Source organism: Chenopodium quinoa, unplaced genomic scaffold (assembly GCF_001683475.1).
Source record: "Chenopodium quinoa cultivar QQ74 unplaced genomic scaffold, ASM168347v1, whole genome shotgun sequence".
Classification (NCBI taxonomy): Eukaryota; Viridiplantae; Streptophyta; class Magnoliopsida; order Caryophyllales; family Amaranthaceae; genus Chenopodium; species Chenopodium quinoa.
In genome coordinates this window covers 7154770-7175983 of record NW_018742418.1, presented here as the reverse complement: position 1 = coordinate 7175983, position 21214 = coordinate 7154770, and the positions used below count along the sequence as shown (strand labels likewise).

The 21214-nt window shown below is 32.6% G+C and overlaps 1 protein-coding gene across 1 annotated transcript; it reads right to left on the bottom strand.

The window, feature by feature from the left end:
* Nucleotides 1-12668: 12668 nt before the first annotated feature.
* Nucleotides 12669-14537, bottom strand: LOC110712138 (protein MAIN-LIKE 1-like). The gene is made up of 3 exons (XM_021890569.1): nucleotides 13618-14537; nucleotides 13112-13537; nucleotides 12669-13016 (listed from the first exon to the last, which is right to left on the bottom strand). The coding sequence occupies exons 1-3, from the start codon at nucleotides 14368-14370 to the stop codon at nucleotides 12876-12878; spliced, it is 1320 nt and encodes a 439-aa protein (XP_021746261.1). The 5' UTR covers nucleotides 14371-14537; the 3' UTR covers nucleotides 12669-12875.
* Nucleotides 14538-21214: the final 6677 nt, after the last annotated feature.

The following is a 21214-nucleotide window of genomic DNA, read 5'->3' as shown; positions in this document are numbered from 1 at the left end:
TACCACAACTCTTTAAATTAATACATAAAAGAAACTTTCCAATTTCCATACATCTTATTAAGGATGCATTTAATCATAATATAGTTTATAAAGATAACTTCTACTAGTATTTTTGTTGATAAGATATATCCAGTGCATTAGCATATCACGTAAGACTCTAGAAAAATAGCAGATCGTAACTTCTCTCAGACAGTAGCATCATTGTTTAAGCACTTTAAGAGTATCTGGTTAGCCAATAAACTTGCCTGGTTAAAAGCTTTGATGATTTTATTCATTATTAATATGTATATATATATATATATATATATATATATATATATATATATATATATATATATATATATATATATATATATATATATATATATTTATTTATTTATTTAACAATGGATTACAATGATGCTAGGAATAAATGCATGATTAGTTAATAGTCTAGTAGAAGTGCTTTACTACTTTCTTTAATGCAAAATATAAGGGAAAATGAGATGCCCATGCATGCAAAATATAGTGTTTTTGATATGTATTCTCAAGGTTTTAGGATGATGGCCTTGCTGGTTAGCAATTGCTCTGTTTTGACTCTGCCTTTGGACTTTGGTTGTTACTGATTTTACATTTATTTTTCGAAACTTTTTCGGGTTTGTGCTCGGTTTAAAGTGTTGTATAGAATTACATTCATCCATTACGATCTTGTGTAGTTGTGTTCCTAACATGTTTTACTTGTATACTATGGCCGTTAAGATTATGACAATTATTTCATAACAAAGGGAAGACTGAAATATAGCTTAAGATTTTTCTAGTTAGTTTCTTAGGAGTCTTGCATGCTAACCAATAACTAAATATGTTGTTGCCTGACAAAGAAAATAATTACTGTTGTAATCTGAAATTTGTAAGTAATTCATTATATGATGTTACCTAACAAAATTTTCTTAAGATGTTACCTTCTGTTTTGTAGGCCCTATTTGCAAGTGGTATACAAAAATTAAGTAGGAACCCGAAGAACGCGATAGCAGAAGAAACGGATCCAGAAGGATATGAGTAAACCTGCATTGGCTTATGGATGCAGAATGCAGGTACCCATGTAGTTAATATTGTGACATGCAACAAAAAAAGAACAAAACTTAGCTGCCGAAATTTGTTTCATCTCTGTAGTTAAACTACAATGCACATTATTTCACCTCACGTCGATTTTAACCTGAATGTTTATGAAATGAAAAATAAATAATCGGAAATCAAATGAACCCGGGAGTTCCCCCAAACGCTTCAGTAGGGATTCGAAAAATCGTTTCCCTAATGAAGTGTTCAGAGGAACTCTAGGGAACATCTAATGTGTTAGTTGAATTTAACAATATGATACTTAACATAGTCATGCTATTTATAGCAAGTTGGTAAGAAATATATTCTGATTGTCACATTATAAGGCTTTTTAGAGAAGTAATAGAACCTAGTCGTGTTCTTGGGCTAAGTTAGACGTATCATCATAAAGAACAACTAACAGATCTATCTATACTTCTCTTGATCATGTAAGGGGTCAATATTCCATCTTTAACTTTTTTTTTTTTTTTTTTTTTTTTTTTTTTTGGATTATTTATGCTTCTGATTTTTTTTTTTAATACTTCTTTCTATATCTTTTGCATTTTCTAACACATGCTTATGTCTCCCACATGTCTATATCTAATACTGAGTATGAGTAATGATCTTACTTTTTGTTTGTTAATCATATATAGATTCATAGGTGTATCAAAATATTTTACTCCCGTTTATGAAAATTTGACTTGGTTTTTGGACGGTATTTTATGTGCATATTAATATACATGGATAAAATCTTGAAAAAATTTCGTGAAAAACAAAAAAATTTAAAAAATATAACTAGTTAATGTTCGAGCCATGCTCACATTTATATATTAATATATAGGTGAATAAATTGAAATTAGGTCAATATATATTGGTCATCTATTGACCTATTTTTCTTAACAATCCAGCTTCCAAAATTACTTTAATTTATATTTCATCTACTAAAACCTTTCCGTTCACTTTCAGCTACTACAATATTTGCAATTTAGCACTATTAAAATGCTTACATTATTTGATCGCCTTTGGTGATTTACATATATGGAGATATATAATACATTTGTCTTGACTCTTGATTTATATTTTCATAATATCACATTTTAATAATTTATACTCCTTCCGTTCCTTTTTGTTTGTTATGTTTTGATTTTTGGTATTGTTCATAAGATGAGAGAATCTTCTAATTTATTCCCAATATATAAAAGACATAATATATAGTCTCTTGTTTAATTAGTCTCAATGAGTATTTTATTAATATTCAATTGTTATAATTTTTTTTATCAGTATGCAATAAAAAAAATAAATGGTTAAACAAGTGCATTGACAAATGTGTAAAGTCAAAACGTAACAAATGAAAAGGAATAGAGGGAGTATTAATCTATGATCAAAGATATGAAAAGGTTTAAATTTTACATTGATAAGCGTGAAAGTCAAAGTGTTGCAACTAAAAGTAAACAGAGGTAATTTTTTTGTTTTTTAATTTAAAAAAAAAAAATACAATAATAAGGAGAGATATTATTGTACTTGGAAACAAAAATACTTTGCTATTTAATGTATTCAATTATTTTTTTTTTACAAGAATGTATACATTATTGAGGTGTAATAGATATATATAGAAAAATAATAATAAAATATTAACATTTTAGTTCATACAAGTAGGATACAGTGTTGTCGTAAATGATTTTAAGAGTTACTCCATATTATTTAATTTGTAATTTAAATTATTCCCTCAAAAAATTTGAATTACTAATTAAAACTTAGTAAAAAAAAAAAAAAGTGAAATTAGGAGGGAAATATTCCTCACTTTAGTATTAGGTTATAAATTGTTAACACGCGTTATCAATGACACTTGTAACGTTAAACCATCATGAAATTTTACTTCTCCCGTTTCAAAATAATTTCAACATTTAACTTATTAAAGTTATAATATCTATTTTTCGACCTTATGTTTGATAAATTAAGTACAATATAAACATCGTCAAATGCGCTTTTTCATGGATTTTCTTTGATGTAAAGCATATTAATAAATAATGTTTTAAAATTTATATTTATACAGAATTAAAGATATTAATAGTCACATGTATGTCTTGTAAATGTAAACTGCGCAAATTAAAATGTTAAAATAATCACGATTGCCTATTATGTTTGCTCCACTTACTTTTAGCTGGAGTACTCTATAATAGATCAGAATTACTACTCCCTTTGCTTCTTTTCTAAAGTTAAGTTGGTTTTATTTTTGCTAGTATTAAAAAAAGTGCTTTGAAAGTAAGTAAAATGAGAAGGTTTGATTTGGGAAAATTTTTGGTAAAACAGAAATATATGATTTGGGAGTAGGTAAATATTTTGGTAAATAAGAATAGTTTCTTAATTTGTAATTATTTAGATATTATGGTAAATGGGGTAATATAGTTGCATTGTAAATTTGTAAGGGTAGAGAGTAAGTGTGTAAAAGTATTATTGAATGTAGATTCTTAGCCAAATATAGGATACGATATACATAAATTCATGATTAAGCCGGACTTTCATTAAGTTATTGTTAGATGTGTTAATGTTACCCTAAAAATATTTAAAACTAGATTGAAGCCGTGCGATGCACGGTTTTTTCATCTAGTAGTATTGAATTAATAAATTTATCTTTTCCTATATTTTAACTTTATTTTTTTATTAAAATAATTTAATTCGTGGATTATAATCTACGTGGCATTAAAATTTTAAATATATCAAATCTAATTTGTTACTTTTATCTAGGTGGCGACATAATTTTTTAATTCAAAAATACAATCTTTCTTCTTATTGGTCGAAATAAGTATATTTCTTACGTGGCGCTCCGAATAAGTATCCTAAATAAATACAATGTAACTAATAATTACAAATATAAATTTAAACATAAGATTTTAAAAATCACCCGGACATTCTAAAACTAACACAAAATTACTAACACAAAATTCGCTTGATGGGGTTTTGTATTGATACGAAATTTTATTTATGTTTAGTATATTTTTTTTGGATTTCTTATACTCGTAGTATTGAATTAATAAATTTATTTTTTCCTATATTTTTACTTTATTTTTTTATAAAATAATTTAATTCGTGGATTATAAACTACGTGGCATTAAAATTTATATGAAATTTTATTTGTGTTTAGTATATTTTATTTGGATTTCTTATACTCGTAGTATTGAATTAATAAATTTATTTTTTTCTATATTTTTACTTTGTTTTTTTCATTAAAAAAATTTAATTCGTAGATTATAATCTACATGTCAAATCTAATGCACGGTTTTTTCATCTAAGATTTTTAATTATTTGATTTATTGTATTTAATAATTTCAGAAAAAATTACAAAATTTTAATATTTATTTTTACTATAATTTATAATGAATTTATTAAATATAAATAAATTGTAAATATGATATTTTTTCCGTTATATAAAATCTTTAATGTGAAATGATAAATTTTTAATAATTTAAATCCTAAATCATTATTCATTATTTTACCATCAAACTGAAATAGATATAAATTAAATCTTTAGATTTATATAAAATAAATCAATATATTTACCAATAAATGAAAATTTGTTGCAATATAAAATCAAATCTATGCATTGGAATTTTTTCATCATCTCCCAAAATAACCAAAGCCATCCATATATTAAGTATACAACATCTAATCGTATGTCATTACATAAACAAATAATCGTTAAGTATCCTAAATAAATACAATGTAACTAATAATTACAAATATAAATTATAACATAAGATTTTAAAAATTACCCGGACATTGATGACCTAAAACTAACACAAAAACAATCCCTGGAGAGATAGTTCACGAATACCGAGGGATAAGTAATTCGACTCATTCACATCCAAATCATGAATGTTTGGAATCCATATTATGCAAGGAGACATTGCTTTTGCTAATTCGAATTGAAGGGTGATAGAAAATTGGTACTTACACAAAATTCGCTTGATGGGGTTTTGTATTAATACGAAATTTTATTTATGTCATATGACGTGTTAGATCTGCATGTAAAAAAACATTTAGTAAATAAAACATAAACATATAATCGTTGAGTATCCCAAATTAATATAATGTAAATAATAATTAGAAATACTAATTTAAACATAGGACTTTAAAAATTAAGCTAAAAATTACCCGGCCATTGATGACAAAAAATTAACACAAAATTACTAACAAAAAATTCGCTTGATCCGGTTTTTTATTGATACAAAATTTCGTTTGTGTCGTATGATGTATCAATTTATAATGGTAGGTATCAAAAATTTTAATTTAATTATAATTAACGAACAATTTGTATTTCTTATCATAAATACTATCAAAATTTATTTTATAATGATAGGTATTAAACTTTATTATAAGTGTTTATCATTTAAATATTTCTTAGTATATTTTTTTTTTGGATTTCTTATACTTGTAGTATTGAATTAATAAATTTATCTTTTCCTATATTTTTACTTTATTTTTTTTCATTACAATAATTTAATTCGTGGATTATAATCTGTGTGGCATTAAAATTTTAGATACATCAAATCTAATTCGTTACTTTTATCTAGGTGGCGACATAATTTTTTAATTCAAAAATAAAATACAATCTTTCTTCTTGTTAGTCGAAATAAGTATATTTCTTACGTGGCGCTCCGAATGCTCTCCAAAAATGCCTATTTTATTTATATATATAAGATTAGATTACCCTTTTATACTACAAAAATTTTACCCTTAAAATATATTTATAATGTATTAGATTAATCATATTAGCCTTCATAGCATGTATTTATTATTAGAAATTACACATTAAAATACAATCAAACTTATAAAAATTTAAAAGTTACCCTTAACGGGGTTTAAGTTAACATAAAAATTGTTAAAGTAACCCTTAAATTGACCGTCTTACAATAAAATTAACGTAAACCCGCCTTACACAAGACTTATTACACGCTAAAAATAGAAACACCATACTGCCAAACCAGCCGAAGTTTGATCAAGCATTAATACATTGCGTTACACAAAACCAATCTTTTGCGTGCTCAAAGTATAATGATAATGAATTAATGATAGATAATGTATGTAATCTTACATGGATCAAATGAACCTGGGAGTTCTCCCAAACACTTCAGTAAGAGTTGATTAATTGCCAGCAAAATCCGACCCCTTAATGAAGTGTTCGGAGGAATTCTAAGGAACACTTGATAAGTTACCAACTTAAGGCTTGTTCATTCACATATTATGTTGATTTTTCTTAGCTCAATAGCTCATCGTATCATGTCTAGCTATTTATAATAAGCTAAGCAATTTTCTCCTACGCCTTTAGAAGAGATGAAAGATTATTTTCGACATCAATATGGTATCCGGCTAATCGGCTATGCATCAAGCCAAGAGGCTCTCAGTAGTATAGTTGAACCTAGCCGCAACTGTTGGCAAGGTTATGTATTTATTTGGTGCAATTTGTCCTAGTTCAATCTCTTTTTGTTGTGTCATTTTCGCTTCTATTTCAAGATTTGCTTCTTTATGTCTTCAATTCTTCATGCATGTTGAACTTCACTTTGGGTTTAGAGACATGCATGGGACGCTTTCTCCTAATATAAATAAAACTTTTGCCTTTTCTAGTATTTCGATATATTATTCAATTTGTCTCCATGAGTAATTTTAGATTTGTCTCGATAAGTAATTAATCTACCAAGAGGAATGAGAATGAAAGGGGATCAGAGTGTTGATGCAAGCTAGGGAGATGATTTCATGACCTATTCGATGTACACAAATTGGCTAATTAAAGGGAAACTTATATCACATGGCCTATTTACATTAAAATCATATCAAGATTAGAGTTACCTCAAAAGAAGGTTAAACATTATCACAAATTAGTTAAAATTTTCCCTTAAAATATCCGATGTACACTAATATTATTGTAACCTGAGTGTACATAAAAATTTTAGTTTAATAAGTTCAATTAAGTTGAGATAATTTCTAATAAGATTAGAAATTGATAGTTAAATGGTGAATGGATATGATGAAACACACCCCAAGTTTACATTAGTTCAAAAAAGTGTTAATAATTAATAAGTACAGTGTGGATAAATTCAGAAAAAATAAGCACAAAAAATAAATTAAGTCAAGATATATGGAGTATTAATTAGGAATAGTGCCACTAACCATAATATCATCCTAGTTAAGATACAAAAGTAGGCTCTAATAAATTCATTTAGTTTCAAATGAGTTGAAATTAATAAAATCAAGTGAAAAAAATACAACTTAGCGTTATGCATATGGTATCACCTTAAGGGTATGGTATCAAAGAAAGTACATATAAGATCACAGTTTCAGTAGATAAAGAAGTGAAATTACTTTTGATTCTTGTTAAACTTTCCTCTTTATAAAAAAACTAACACATATCAATGTGTAGAATGAACCTGGTCAGATCCAAGGCAAGGTTAATTGAAAGCGCACCAGGCTGAAGACCATCTAGCTCGCTGCATTGTCAGTTTTAATTTGTCAATTGTCACAAACATTAACATTGTAAACTAAGGTACAAATAATAAACTTTACTCGATATATCTTGTAAGAATTAGAATTGGTTTAGAGGCAAATTGCAACAAATTGATTTGTGACATAATGTACTAATTTTAATATGTACATCAATAACAATATACTAAAAGACACACCAGTAATGACACGTGTCATCTTCTGGTGTGTCCTTAGTTTGTTTTGTTTTTTTTTTTTTTTTTTTTTTTTTTTTTGCTGAATGAAATTCAATTAAAGAAACAAATCTTATACAAAAATAATTCCCTAATCTTGCACAATATAATTAAAATAAAAAAAATTGACATATGTTTAACACAAATATTTATATAGCTATAAAAAAATTATTAACATAATTTTAATCGTTCTACATCATTTTATATCTAACATATCTTTTGTAGTCCTTTATTATCATCAAAATTTGTCAACTATATATTTAGAATGTTTATAAAAAAAGCTAATTATAATCGTAGTTTAATAATGGTTATTGAAAATTACCGTGCATGGCACGGGATATTTGTAAGTCAATATGTCATGTTAAAATTTGTTTAATATTACGTACAAGTCATTCTACACGTGAATGGAATTTGACTCCGAAAAACTTCACTTAAGTAGGCTTTATTAGTTAGTTAGCTTGTACATACCAAGTTTGATTTCATTTAATATTTTTTTGTTTTTAAAAGCTTTTCATTAATAAATTATGTGGCAATATGTGTGGAAATAAAATTAAATCAATTTAAACTCGACTCAATAAAACCAACACAACAATGATATACAAGTATATTACAACCATAATGTGTAAAGTCATACTGTAATGAGTTTTGGTTTATAAATTTCAACAAAAACTTCGAATTGTCACCAAACTTTGAAGGTTCATAGCATTTCACCAAGTTAAATTTTCTTCAATTCTCTGGATAGAATCGAGAACCCTTTGAAGAAGGTACCGAGTCACATTTAGTGACTTTTTTTTTTTTTTTTGACTGAAGTTGCATTGTTTGTGATCAAATTACAAGGCCATTACAACCAACTCGTGATGTTACTACCATTTCGTATCTTTGCCTCTCAAGTTCCGCAGCTTTTCGGGGGATCATCCCTGTGTCTGTTGCCTAAGCAAAAGCCCAATTGGTAGGAATTATGGAATGCATATGTTTTGCATACTTTGGCACACTAAATTTATTCCATTATTGTTGCGTTAAAAGTTGTTTCCAATGATCAAGGGTCATTAAGGAGAGAGTTGGCTTTTAATGTTACGCGTTTACATTTTGTAAGACCTAGCTAGTAAAGTTTGTGTTGGTATGTAGTATCAGTGTGCAAGGGTTTTGATATGATTTTTCCTACTATGTTGTGCTAACTTGTAGAACTTCTGTGAACAGTTTTAATTAATGTAATATTGCATTAAGCTTAGGTAAAAAAAAAAAAAAAAATATATGTATTTGCTATTCATCACTACAAGTCTACAAGTACTCAAACATGTACAAGAACAACAATACTAGATCAATACACGCTAGTTAGTCCATAATCGATAGACCTCGACTAGTTAAGTATAACTTAGTCATGACTCATAAGATGAACCGAGCATGCTTAAACTCTACCTTAACTCATCATATTGTCACCCTTTAATGTCATTGACCAATAATTGTCGCCTTCTAACAAAAGAGATATAATGTACGAAGTACTATCTAATTATTAAGCTTTCGACGAATTAGGGTAAATGCAAGCTAAGGTCTTTTTCATTCTACATTGAACAAAGTAAAGTTTGAAAAAGGCAATATGAAGAGGATTTTATACGTGCATAAAGCTAAGATTATAAAATGTGGCATGTATATTAGCCACTCATTAGCAAGTGAACCCTGATTCCGAATTACTGTCATGTTATTCTTTGTTGCATTGTATCCCAAATTAACCTACCCTATTATGATGGCTAGGTTCATATATCTGACCTTTTTACTTAGCTTTCGTGTAAATGATTTTCTCTTTAACAACAAATTGGAATTTACCATGATAAAATGTTGCTATAAATAATTGAATTGGTGGCTCTTGCTTCTATAGCAAAATTATGAATTTAGGGTTCAGTAAATGGAGTTCGTAAACGTCTATCATCACTTGTTTCCTAGAGTTCCCTCCAAACACTTCTTAAGGGTAACGGATCGAGCTATAGGCAGTAGAAATTTTGCCCTAATTGAAGTGTTTGGGGGAACTCTTGGATTCACTTGATTTATTGATGGAAACCTTCTAAAATCTTTTGAAATAGGTACTTTAATTTGTGTTTTATTTCCATTATTATTGTCTTTGTCTCTTATATTAATTTTACTTGGATCAATGGCTAGCTTTTTTTTTTTTTTTTTTTTTGAAGAAAGATCAATGGCTAGCTTAGTATAATATATGTAATAATAGTGATATACTAGCTTAAGTCCCGTGTTATGCAAGTCATAATTAAATTTAATTTTACAACAAATAAATTATAAATAATGGTGTTAATTCAACAATAACTTATCCAAAAAAATTATTTGTAACAAAATAACTTGAATTTTAGTTTATACCAATACCAAATATGTAAAGGTTATTGAATTGGGTTGTATAAAAAATAAAAAATAAATATAGTAATAGAAATTTAGAAGCTATAAGGCAGTTTTATATAAGAAAATTAAAATATTAGCTTAGGTTAGTACCCATACGAACTCATATACATTTATCCTTATATTGTTGACACACTTTGACCGGCATAATATGAAAATTTAATTGATTTTATTTTAATTTAGGATAATTAGTATTCCGTAATCAACTTTTTTAAATATATTTTAATGAGTAGTAGAGATTTTTATTTTTTTAAAAAATTACATAAATATTTAGAGTAATTAGATTTAATTTTCCAATATATATTATGTATACTATAATAAAATGATTTTCTTCTTATAAACGTTATGTAATTTTAAGATTTATACAAAGTATGCCACCAAAATAATTTTTCTTTTTTAATTAAAATTAATTTTATTGTCAAATGATAAAAGTTGGAGGTAAAAAAAAATTGATATTGATAATATTATATTCGGTTTTTCTAACGTGTGCCAAGGACATGTGTTAACACAACATATTCCTTAATATTATTATTTATCTTCAAATAAACAAATCTTTTCTAATTATTTTCATTGTTACCATCTTTTTCAAATTTGAGATTTTGAGCCCAATAATTTTGTTAACAAAATAAATCATAAGTGATATAGTTATATTAAAAAAGGCAAGCAATTATATTCACCTTTAAAATTCATCATAATCAAATTTTCAATGAGGAATTTGTTGTGTTAAAATGTGCCCTTGGCCACACGTTAGAAAAACCGAATTACAATACCTTATTTTTAATATATGTTAGTATTTTTGTAACTAAAAGTTTCCTAGTATATAAAATATATGTACAAAAATAATTGAGTATAATTGGATTATATATGTTGTCATAATGGAAATAACTATTATTGTAGGTTATAAAATGAATGTCATAAAAAAATGACAAATAAAAAAAAAAAAGGAAAGTAAAAAAAGGCGAGAAAAATACCGGGATTTGTTAAACATCGCCCGCGTTTTTCTACATAAAGCCCACATTTTTTAAAAATGTTGACATTATTGCCCTTGTTTTAATTTTTACCGAAAATAAAATTTTTCACTCATAAAAAATGTGGAGCAGGACTGGATCGCCGAGTGAAACCGAAGAGCCCTCAACGTCGGGTAGATGCACCGGAGAGACGCCGTTGACGCCGGAAAAGGAGGTACGAAGCCATCTAAAACCACGAATTGGCGGCTGGCGTCCTGCCGGGACGCCGTGACCGTAGTGGTGGCGCCTAGCCAGGACGCCGCCACCGTGGCTCTGGCGCCTGGCCAGGACGCCGCCACCGTGGCCGTGGCGTCTGGCCAAGACGCCGCCGCCACGGTGGCGGCGTCCTGGCCAGGCGCCACCGCCACGGTGGCGGCGTCCTGGCTAGACGCCACCGCCACGGTGGCGGCGTCCTGGCTAGGCGCCACCACTATTTTTTTTTTTTTTTTTTTAATTTAATTTAAAATTTGTTTATTTTTTTTTTTTTGTGTTACAATTTTTTTCTTTTTTTTTTGGTTTTTTTTTTGTTTTGTTTTTAATTGTTTTAATTTGTTTTTGTTTTTAATTTATTTATTTTTTATTTTTTTTTTTACAATTTTTTTCGTTTTATGTTTTTTTTTTGTTTTTATTTTTTTGGTTTATTTTTATTTATTTAATCTAAAGTTTTGTTTATGTTTTTTATTTTTGTGTTTTGTTTTTTTTTTTTTTTTTGAATACTTTTTGTTTATTTCTTTGTTTGTTGTTTATAATTTATTATTGTTTTTGCTTTTGTGCTAATGTTGTGTCAAATGTATTAATTTAATCTACTCTTATGTGATTATATTTATATGTTATTGTTGCAGGATTATGGTGGAGACGGAAATGATTATAGTGGGATTTTTGTACACGATGGTCTGTTCGAAGATGCTCAACAAGCGGTTGATTGGGCGAAACAGGTTGCAATTAGATCAGGTTTTTGTTTAGTAGTAGCAACTCATAAATCTCAACGGGATGGTAGAATGGATCGCATTTTGAGATGCGACCGTTATCGCAAAAGGGAGGAACGAGATTTCAGTCAAGCGATTCGGTTTGATACAAAGCGGAAAGGTTGTGGGTGTCAGTTCAGAGTAAAGGTTCGACAACAGCAAAGGGGTGACGGTTGGGAAGTGAAGAGTTACGGTAAATGGGGGTATCACAACCATGAGATGATCGCATATGAAGTGGGTCATCGACAGTTAAGTGGCCTAAGTCCTGCTGCGAAACTAATTGTAAAAGAAATGAGTGATGCTCAAGTGAAGCCTGCTAAAATATTAGCATCTGCGTTGGAGAAATTTCCTGAAGACCAGCCAAACCGAAGACACATCTACAACGTCAGACATAAATTGAGGTTTGAACGGTCAGAGGGAAGGAACCCTATACAGCAGCAGTGGAACAATCTAGTGGCCTTTTCTATGTGACCTAATATTGCTATTGCTATGTTTTTCCCATTTATTTAATTTTCGGATTCTAATTTTCGTATTTAGTTTTCCCATTTAAATGTGAACCTGTATTTAGTTTTCGTATGCCCACTAATTACAACTTAAAATAAAAGTTATAAAAACTAAAAATATAATGTCAAATTCTAAGAACTTAAAATAATAATTATAAGAACAGATAATGTTAACTTTTACAAACAACTAGGAAAATGTTTTATAAATGCACTGCCGACATATCAATAATCTCTCTGTGACGCCCACTGCCACTGCTCAAGGGCCCGTTCCAGTTCATCAATAACAGCTCTGCCTGTTGCAGTCGTCATGTTGTCCCTCTCCTCAAAAAGTCTGTGTCCCAACTGCGTCATCTTTCCCATCCACTACACATAACAAAACACATAAAATTCAATAACGACGTATTATGAGACGTATTATATGAAAAAAAACACAACTACAAATGTTTTATGAGACGTACCGCATCCACGGCAGTGGGCGGTGGCACATCATCATCATCGGCGTCGTCGCCGTGGTGGACGTCTCTGATCAACCTCGGGTGCGAGTGCCGGTTGTACCACTCCATGTAGTGCTGGTCACACATGGCAGCCACCCCAGTTGGCGGCCGCTGCAACTGCTCAATCCATATGCGGGCAACCATCGGAAACTGCTCCCACGTGCCAATCATGCTTGCCGGCCATTGGACGACGTACTCCTTCAACGACGCAGATCGGACGGCCTTACTGGGCCATGCTGGTGGAGGAGGAACAACTTGGACATATCCAAGCTGGCGAAGACAGCGCTGCGGCATGTACGCCTCTACGATCTCACGATACTGAATCAGTCCCGTGTAGAGGGTCCTGGGTACCCTATTACTAGGGTTCTGGCCGAAAGGCATCCAGTTCACCTGCACATTTTTTAAAATTAGTAAGATTCATACAATAAACACATCAAACTATAAAAGTAGAAATAATTTAAACACTTTACCTCTAATGGGGACATCCTGTCAAGCAATAACCGTATCGATCGCAGGCGGTCAATGGACTTCTTCTCGACACGCGGACTCCACGCACAGGCACGTGGCTGGCCATCCCCAATAGGAACCGGGTCGCGGTGTGGTCGAAACGCCGGGAAATACTCGTATATCCACGTCTGTAACAACGTCATACATCCAGTGATACCTGCCGCATCAGCCCGGCTCGAGAATCCTAACTGGCGATACATGTACGCTAATGTAGCCGACCCCCAAGAAAACTGGCCTACTCTGTCGGGCTCACACGCGTCAACTATGTCGCGTGGCCTGAGCTTGTTTCCGCTCTTATCCGGAAACAAGGTACACCCGAGAAGAAGAAAAACATATGCAGCCAGCTGTGTGTCCTGCGTCCTACGTGAAGTGGGGTGCAAACATCGCTGCAAAACTGCTGCGATCTTAACACCGCCGTGATCCCACACACCAAGTGCCGCTGTGTACAGCGCAGCCCTATCCACCGCCAACAGCTCCGCCAATAAATCTGCCTGATCCGCATCTGTGACAACAGATGCTCGGTTTCCCTCTACGGGAATCCCAAGGATGGCCTCGACGTCATGCAACATGATCGTCATCTCACCGAACGGAAGGTGGAAAGAGTTCGTGTCCGGCTGCCATCGCTCAACGAAAGCCGTGATCAGCGTCGAGTCAATCCTCTCATGCATGGTGGCAGGAAGGTGGCTCACTCTAGTGGCCCTCAATCGGCCGACCATCTCGCTCTCCTCCGGCCAAGCCTCAGCCCAACTACACAAGAAGTTACAAGTCCTCTCCCGGGTTTGGCATTTCAAAATGCCGCTATCCAAAGCCCGCTCTTGGTCCTCCCAAATACGGGTAGCGATGTGTCCTAGAAAGCTAGGAATCACACTCCCGTCTATAGGTCCCCCAGCCACCTCGCCCCTCACCACCCAAGAATCATTAACGGCCCTCGACCGTTTTCTGCTAACCGCAGACACAGTGGACGCAGATGATGTGCCAGATCTACTAACAAATCTACCATCTCTACCCTTACGCACGTCTACCCTACGTGTCTCATACACATCATCAAGCCTCTGACTGAATGGACCGTAATCATCATATGGTCCACTCTGATCGTCCACATCCTCATCTGCATCCTCCTCCTCCTCCTCCTCATCACCATCATCATCTTCATCATCCTCAGAATAGTGCACCCGTTCTCTACGAGCCGAGGCCGAAATACCACGGGATCTAACGTGTCTGGGCCCCGAGCTCTCCATTGAGTTCATCGTACTTCTCATAATGTCCATACTCTTCCCAGCCCCAGAACGAAAATACGATGCCTAACACAAAATAACAAAACATGTAATATGCAATATAAACATGTAATATAAACATAAAAAAAGTAATTAAAATAAATAAATAAAACAATATACATATGATGGAAAATAAATTAAAAACATTACAAAATATTAACAACCTAAAAATAAAAAAATTAATAACCTAATAAATAAATAAATAAAAAATTGGAAAAAACAAAGCAAAAAAAAAAATTACCCAAAAAAAACAAATTGGAAAAAACAAAGTGAAAAATATAAAATTATAAAAACTTAAAAAAAGAAGAACATCAAAATTTTAAAAAAAATTTATAACAAAAAAAAGGGAACATAAAATTTTTTTTAAGTAAAAAAACTAATTCAAAAAAAAAAAAAACAAGAACAATAAACAAGAACATAAAATTAAAAATTAAAAAAAAAAAAAAGAGGAACATAAAATTTTTTTAAAAAAAACCAACAAAATTTAAAACAAAATAAAAAAAAAATCAGAAACATAAAATTTAAAATTAAAAAAAAGAAAAACAAATTTAAAAAAAAATCAAAAAAAAAATAATTATTTTCGAAAATTAAATTTCAAATTTAAAACCAAAAAAAAATTAAAAAAAAAAATAAAAAGGCGGCGGCGCCTAGGCCAGACGCCGTGACGGTGGCGGCGGCGTCTAGCCCAGACGCCACTACCACGGCGGCGGCGCCTAGGCCAGACGCCGGTGCCGTGGTTCTGGCGCCTGGGCCAGACGCCACCGCCACCGTCACGGCGTCTGGCCTAGGCGCCGCCGCCGTGGTAGTGGCGTCTGGGCTAGACGCCGCCGCCGTGGTGGTGGCGTCTGGCCTAGGCGCCGCCACCGCCTCCGACCTTTTTTTTTTTAATTTTTAAACACAAAATTAATAAAAAATACCTTCTCGCCGGAAAACCGCTGTCCACCCGCCGCCTGTGCCGCCACTTCCTTGCCGGGCCGCCTCGACATCGCTCGGAAAGTTTTTTAGAGAGAGAAAGTGGAAGTAGAGAATTGAGAGAAGAAATTGTGTTTTTTACTTTGAGGGCAAAAGTGACAATTCACTCTAATTTTGTGGGCTTTATGTGGAGATTCGCGGGCGATGTTTAGCAATTGAGAAAATTTTTAACCATGAAATGACAAGTGTCATTCCAAGTTTCGCCTTTAGTATATAACTAGATGGAACCCCGTGCGATGCACGGTTTTTTCATCTGAGATTTTTAATTATTTGATTTATTGTATTTAATGATTTCAGACAAAATTACAAAAGTTTAATATTTTTTTTTAATATAAGTTATAATGAATTTATTAAATATAAATAAATTGTAAATATGATATTTTTTTCGTTATATAAAATCTTTAATGTGAAATGATAAATTTTTAATAATTTAAATCCTAAATCATTATTCATTGTTTTACCATATATTTTATTTCGATAGAATCACCAACCTCGTCCACAACTAACCTACTACATCAATGGATAAATTGAACCGTGAAATGTTAGCCAAACTGAAATTGATATAAATTAAATCTTTACATTTATATAAAATAAATCAATATATTTACCAATAAATAAAAAATTGTTGCGATATAAAATCAAATCTATGCATTGGAATTTTTTCATCATCTCCAAAAATAACCAAAGTCATCCATATATTAAGTATACAACATCTAATCGTATGCCATTACATAAACAAATAATCGTTAAGTATCCTAAATAAATACAATATAACTTATAATTACAAATATAAATTTAAACATAAGATTTTAAAAATTACCCGGACATTGATGACCTAAAACTAACACAAAATTCGCTGGATGGGGCTTTGTATTGATACGGAATTTTATTTGTGTCGTATGATGTGTTAGATTTGCATGTAAAAAAATATTTAGTAAATAAAACATAAACATATAATCGTTGAGTATCCCAATTTAATACAATGTAAGGAATAATTAAAAATATTAATTTAAACATAGGATTTTAAAAATTAAGCTAAAAATTACCCGGCCATTGATGACCAAAAATTAACACAAAATTCGCTTGATGGGGTTTTTTATTGATACGAAATTTTATTTGTGTCATATGATGTGTCAATTTATAATAGTAGGTATCACAAATTTTAATTTAATTATAATTAACGAACATTTGTATTTCTTATCATAAATACTATCAAAATTTATCTTATAATGATAGGTATCAAACTTTATTATAATAGTTTATTATTTAAATATTTCTTAGTATATTTTTTTTTTGGATTTCTTATACTCGTAGTATTGATCTTTTCCTTTATTTTTACTTTTTTTTCATTAAAAAAAATTAATTTGTGGATTATAATCTACGTGGCATTAAAAATTTAGATATATCAAATCTAATTCGTTACTTTTATCTAGGTGGCGACATAATTTTTTAATTCAAAAATAAAATATAACAAATGATTTTCAAAATTTTTTTGGCATCGTTTTTTTTAACAAAAAACCAAAAACAAGAAACAAGAAAAAGGTGTTTCCACTTTTCTGTTGTCAGTTTAGTTTTCAAAATTATCATGATTTTAATTAGTTTGACTAATTTTTTATTCATTATATGATATATATCATATGATTTTGAAAACAAAAAACCAAAATACAGAAAACCACAGCAATGCCAAACAATAAAGCTGATAAATCATGATCGACGAGCCAACCAACAATCAAAATTTGGGGATTGGACTGCATTGTTTACATTAATCTTTAAAGATATATAAATATAAATCCAAGTCCATTTAAACGATGGCTAAAATTAGATATCTAAAATAAACGGTTTATATTAAAATATTATAGGAGCTATATTTTTATTATAGCCATTGCAGAACTATCCTAATATCCATAATTTAAATGTAACATTTTCTTACAAAGTCAGTTTTTTTAATGCAACACCCAGCACCTGATTTTTTTTACAACTTATAACTATAAGTAGTTTAACAAATTAAATCGCATTAATATGTTTTTTTAAAAAATCTTAATAAGTTATGGTAGTAAGGAGGAGAGAAAGAAAACAGTACTTTTTATTTGAGGCTAATAAGTAATTATCAATAATCACACTAGCTTCTCATTAATTAGTAAGAACATGACATCATAGCTGATAGCTAAACACGCCAAATTTTTTTAATTATGAGAAAATACAAGTTTATAAATTTGTTTATCAAATGCAAAAATGTAAATAAATCAACAACTTTTTGTTAGATATGATCCCACAATTGTTAATTTATTTACAAAAATTAAATGTCATGGTGATTGAACAAAATTGTTGATTTATTTACAATTTTGCCAATTGATCAACAAATTAGACATATATTGGGGCTTAGAATATCACTATATGTAAAAATGGAATATCATTCATTATTTTTCCTATATTATACTCCTTCCGTATCATATTGTTAGTCCCATTTAGAATCTTTTGACTATAAAAAATTAGAGGAAATCTTCTATATTTTTCTCTATATATAACAACAAATATAATCATATGAGATCTAGTTTTATTTGTCTCGATGAGTACATTATTAATATCTAATTTTTATAATTTTTACTAGTGTGAGATTAAAAATATTTGTGATCAAAGATTTATATCGATATACGTAAATGAGACTAACATTAAAAAAAACTAAGGGAGTACCATAAGATGTATATGGAAACATATTGTAATGATATTTTAGTGTCTGACTTGGACATTACTTCGGGTGTTTGCTTTGGACGATACAACTTTTAGTGTTATGCGTGGTGATTTTTATTTAGCATAAGGGATAATTATATGATTTAGGCTCAAAAGAGGTTTCATATCACATTAAGATTAATTTAATAATATTTGTTGTTTATATATGTCAATATAAATGAGATCAAAGTAAACACATGATGGAATGACATTGAAAGTAAAAAGGAAAATAAGAAAAAAATTGAATTCCCAAGAAGAAAGAAACAACACTCTGACTTTTTCAAGTAACATATACTTGTCAAAAAAAAAAAAAAAAAAAAAAAAAAGTAACATATATATAACTGTAAGATTTCCGCAATTCACTCACAAGAGCACCACATTTTCACCTATTTCAGTGTTCTTAATAATTCCTAAGTTTACTCTTAAGCCCCAAAATTTCACCTACATTGTAATAATTTTAGAGAAAAATTACAAATTTACACTCCATAACACTTAATAAAGCATATATATAAATACCATCCACTATTAGTCACAATTATGTTACTTAAGCTAACAAAAAACTTCGACAAAAAAACCAAGATTAAAGATTACAATAAGGCATGGAAAAGAGTTTGTTGAAACCAGCATTTTGGGCTCTAGTATTGGCGTTACTATTGCTAGTGTTTGGGTCCAATTTAGTCCAATTGGGCCTGGTCACTGAATGATCCAATTAAAAGCCCAAGGCAAAGGTTCAACTCTCCAAATATGCTAAAGTCAAAAATCAACATCCTCAAAGCCATGTCAAGGTCAGTCAACGGCCCAATCAGCTTGGCCCAGCCCAACTGATTTCCGGGCCCAATCCGCCTCCTTCATTAGCCAAGGTATAAAAGCCAACAATTTGGTCAATTCTTGGGGAGGGTAAGACAAAGAAAAAAGACAAAGACAAAGACAATAAGCCTCAAGCAACTAAACTCTTGCACAGCTTTCTCTCTCTAATATACTGACTTAAGCATCGGAGGGGCCTTCCTCGGCGTCCCCCCCGAGGCTAGTTTACGTGTATTTGTTGTGCAGGAAACCCTCGGCTCCGGCGTCGTTCGGACCGAGACCAAGTTCCCTCAAGATAAAAGGATCTTCCGAGATTCGATTGTTTTCATCCGAAACAATTTGGCGCCGTCTGTGGGGAACGCTACTAAATTTCGCGTCAGTCATCAAACACTCCGGCAGTCGCCATGACTAAGAGTGGAAAGAGTTCCAAGAAGGCTAAGAAGGGAGGAGGCCGGATTACGGTGAGGGAACGCCAGCCGGTTTATCCCTCCCCGGAGCAAGCCTCTTCCGAATCGGAGGCCCCCATTTCTCCGGAAAGGGAAGCCTCAAGAGGTCCTAGCCTCCAGGAGGAGAACACCTCGCACCACACTCGGCAGCCGGGGCCATCCCCGAGACCGAGTGGCTCAGGTGCGAGGAACTCCCCGCCGCGCCATAGCGTGCAATCCAGGTCACATCCGCAGGAGACTCCTCCCTCCGGACCCTCCACCGAGGAAGTGGCCAGAGCAGTGGCCATCTGCATGGAGTTCCTTAAAGCTCAAGGGGCTCCAATCCAGATGCCTGATGATCACCAGCCGAGAAACCTGAAAAGGAGGATCGGTCAGGATGATGGTGGACAAGTTCCACCACATAGACAGCTCGGCCAGAGGTGGCGAGGGGACACCCGAAACTCCAGTAAGGAGAGGAGGAGGAACCCTCAACCCTCTGACCACTCTGAGGCTCAGAATTCTATGGGGCCCTCCAAGGACCCGGAATTCGCCCGCCGAAGCATTCACGAACGCTTGGGTTCGAGGGAGGTGAGTGTGCATAGCCGCCTCACCTTCCCAGAGGATACCGGACCCCACCCAACCTTGTCTCAGCCGGGGACGAAAACCACTTCCACCTCTGAGAGAGGAGGGAGCGAGGTCCCTGAGGCTGGGTACAAGGAGAAGGCGGTCATGGTTCCATCGAACTCGCCCTTCCAGAAGTGGATTCTGGAAGAGCATGTGCCAACGGTCAAAATCCCGGCACATATTACTTACGATGGTACCTCAGATCCTAAGGATCACATTGCCTCTTACGAGGGGCACATGTATCTGAACCCGAGGTCTGAGGCTACCTGGTGTAAATACTTTCCTACGACCCTCAAAGGTGTTGCCCAATCCTGGATCACCAAAGGGCTCAAGGAAGGCTCCATAACCGGTTGGAACGACCTCTCCAACAAGTTCAAGAGCAAATTCTCTACGGCCAACCGCCGAGAGAAGACCACTGCAGAGCTAATGAGTCTGCAGCAGGCGGAGGACGAGAGCCTCCGCGACTATCTGACTCGCTTCAGCAACGAGTCATCCGGAATCACAAGCCTGGATCAAGGCCTGGCCGTGTTCGCGCTACGGAACGGCCTCCAAGCTGGAAAGTTCCTGGACTTCATGGTCATGCATCCCCCGCAGACCCTGGAGGAAGCCTTGGAAGCATCGGATAGGTTCATCCGAGCCGAGGAGTGGAACAGATCCAGGTCTCAGTCTCGTCCGAGAATTGAGAAGCCGAAAGGGCAGCAGCCCGAAGTCTCGGCGCAGAGGAAAGGGAAGGC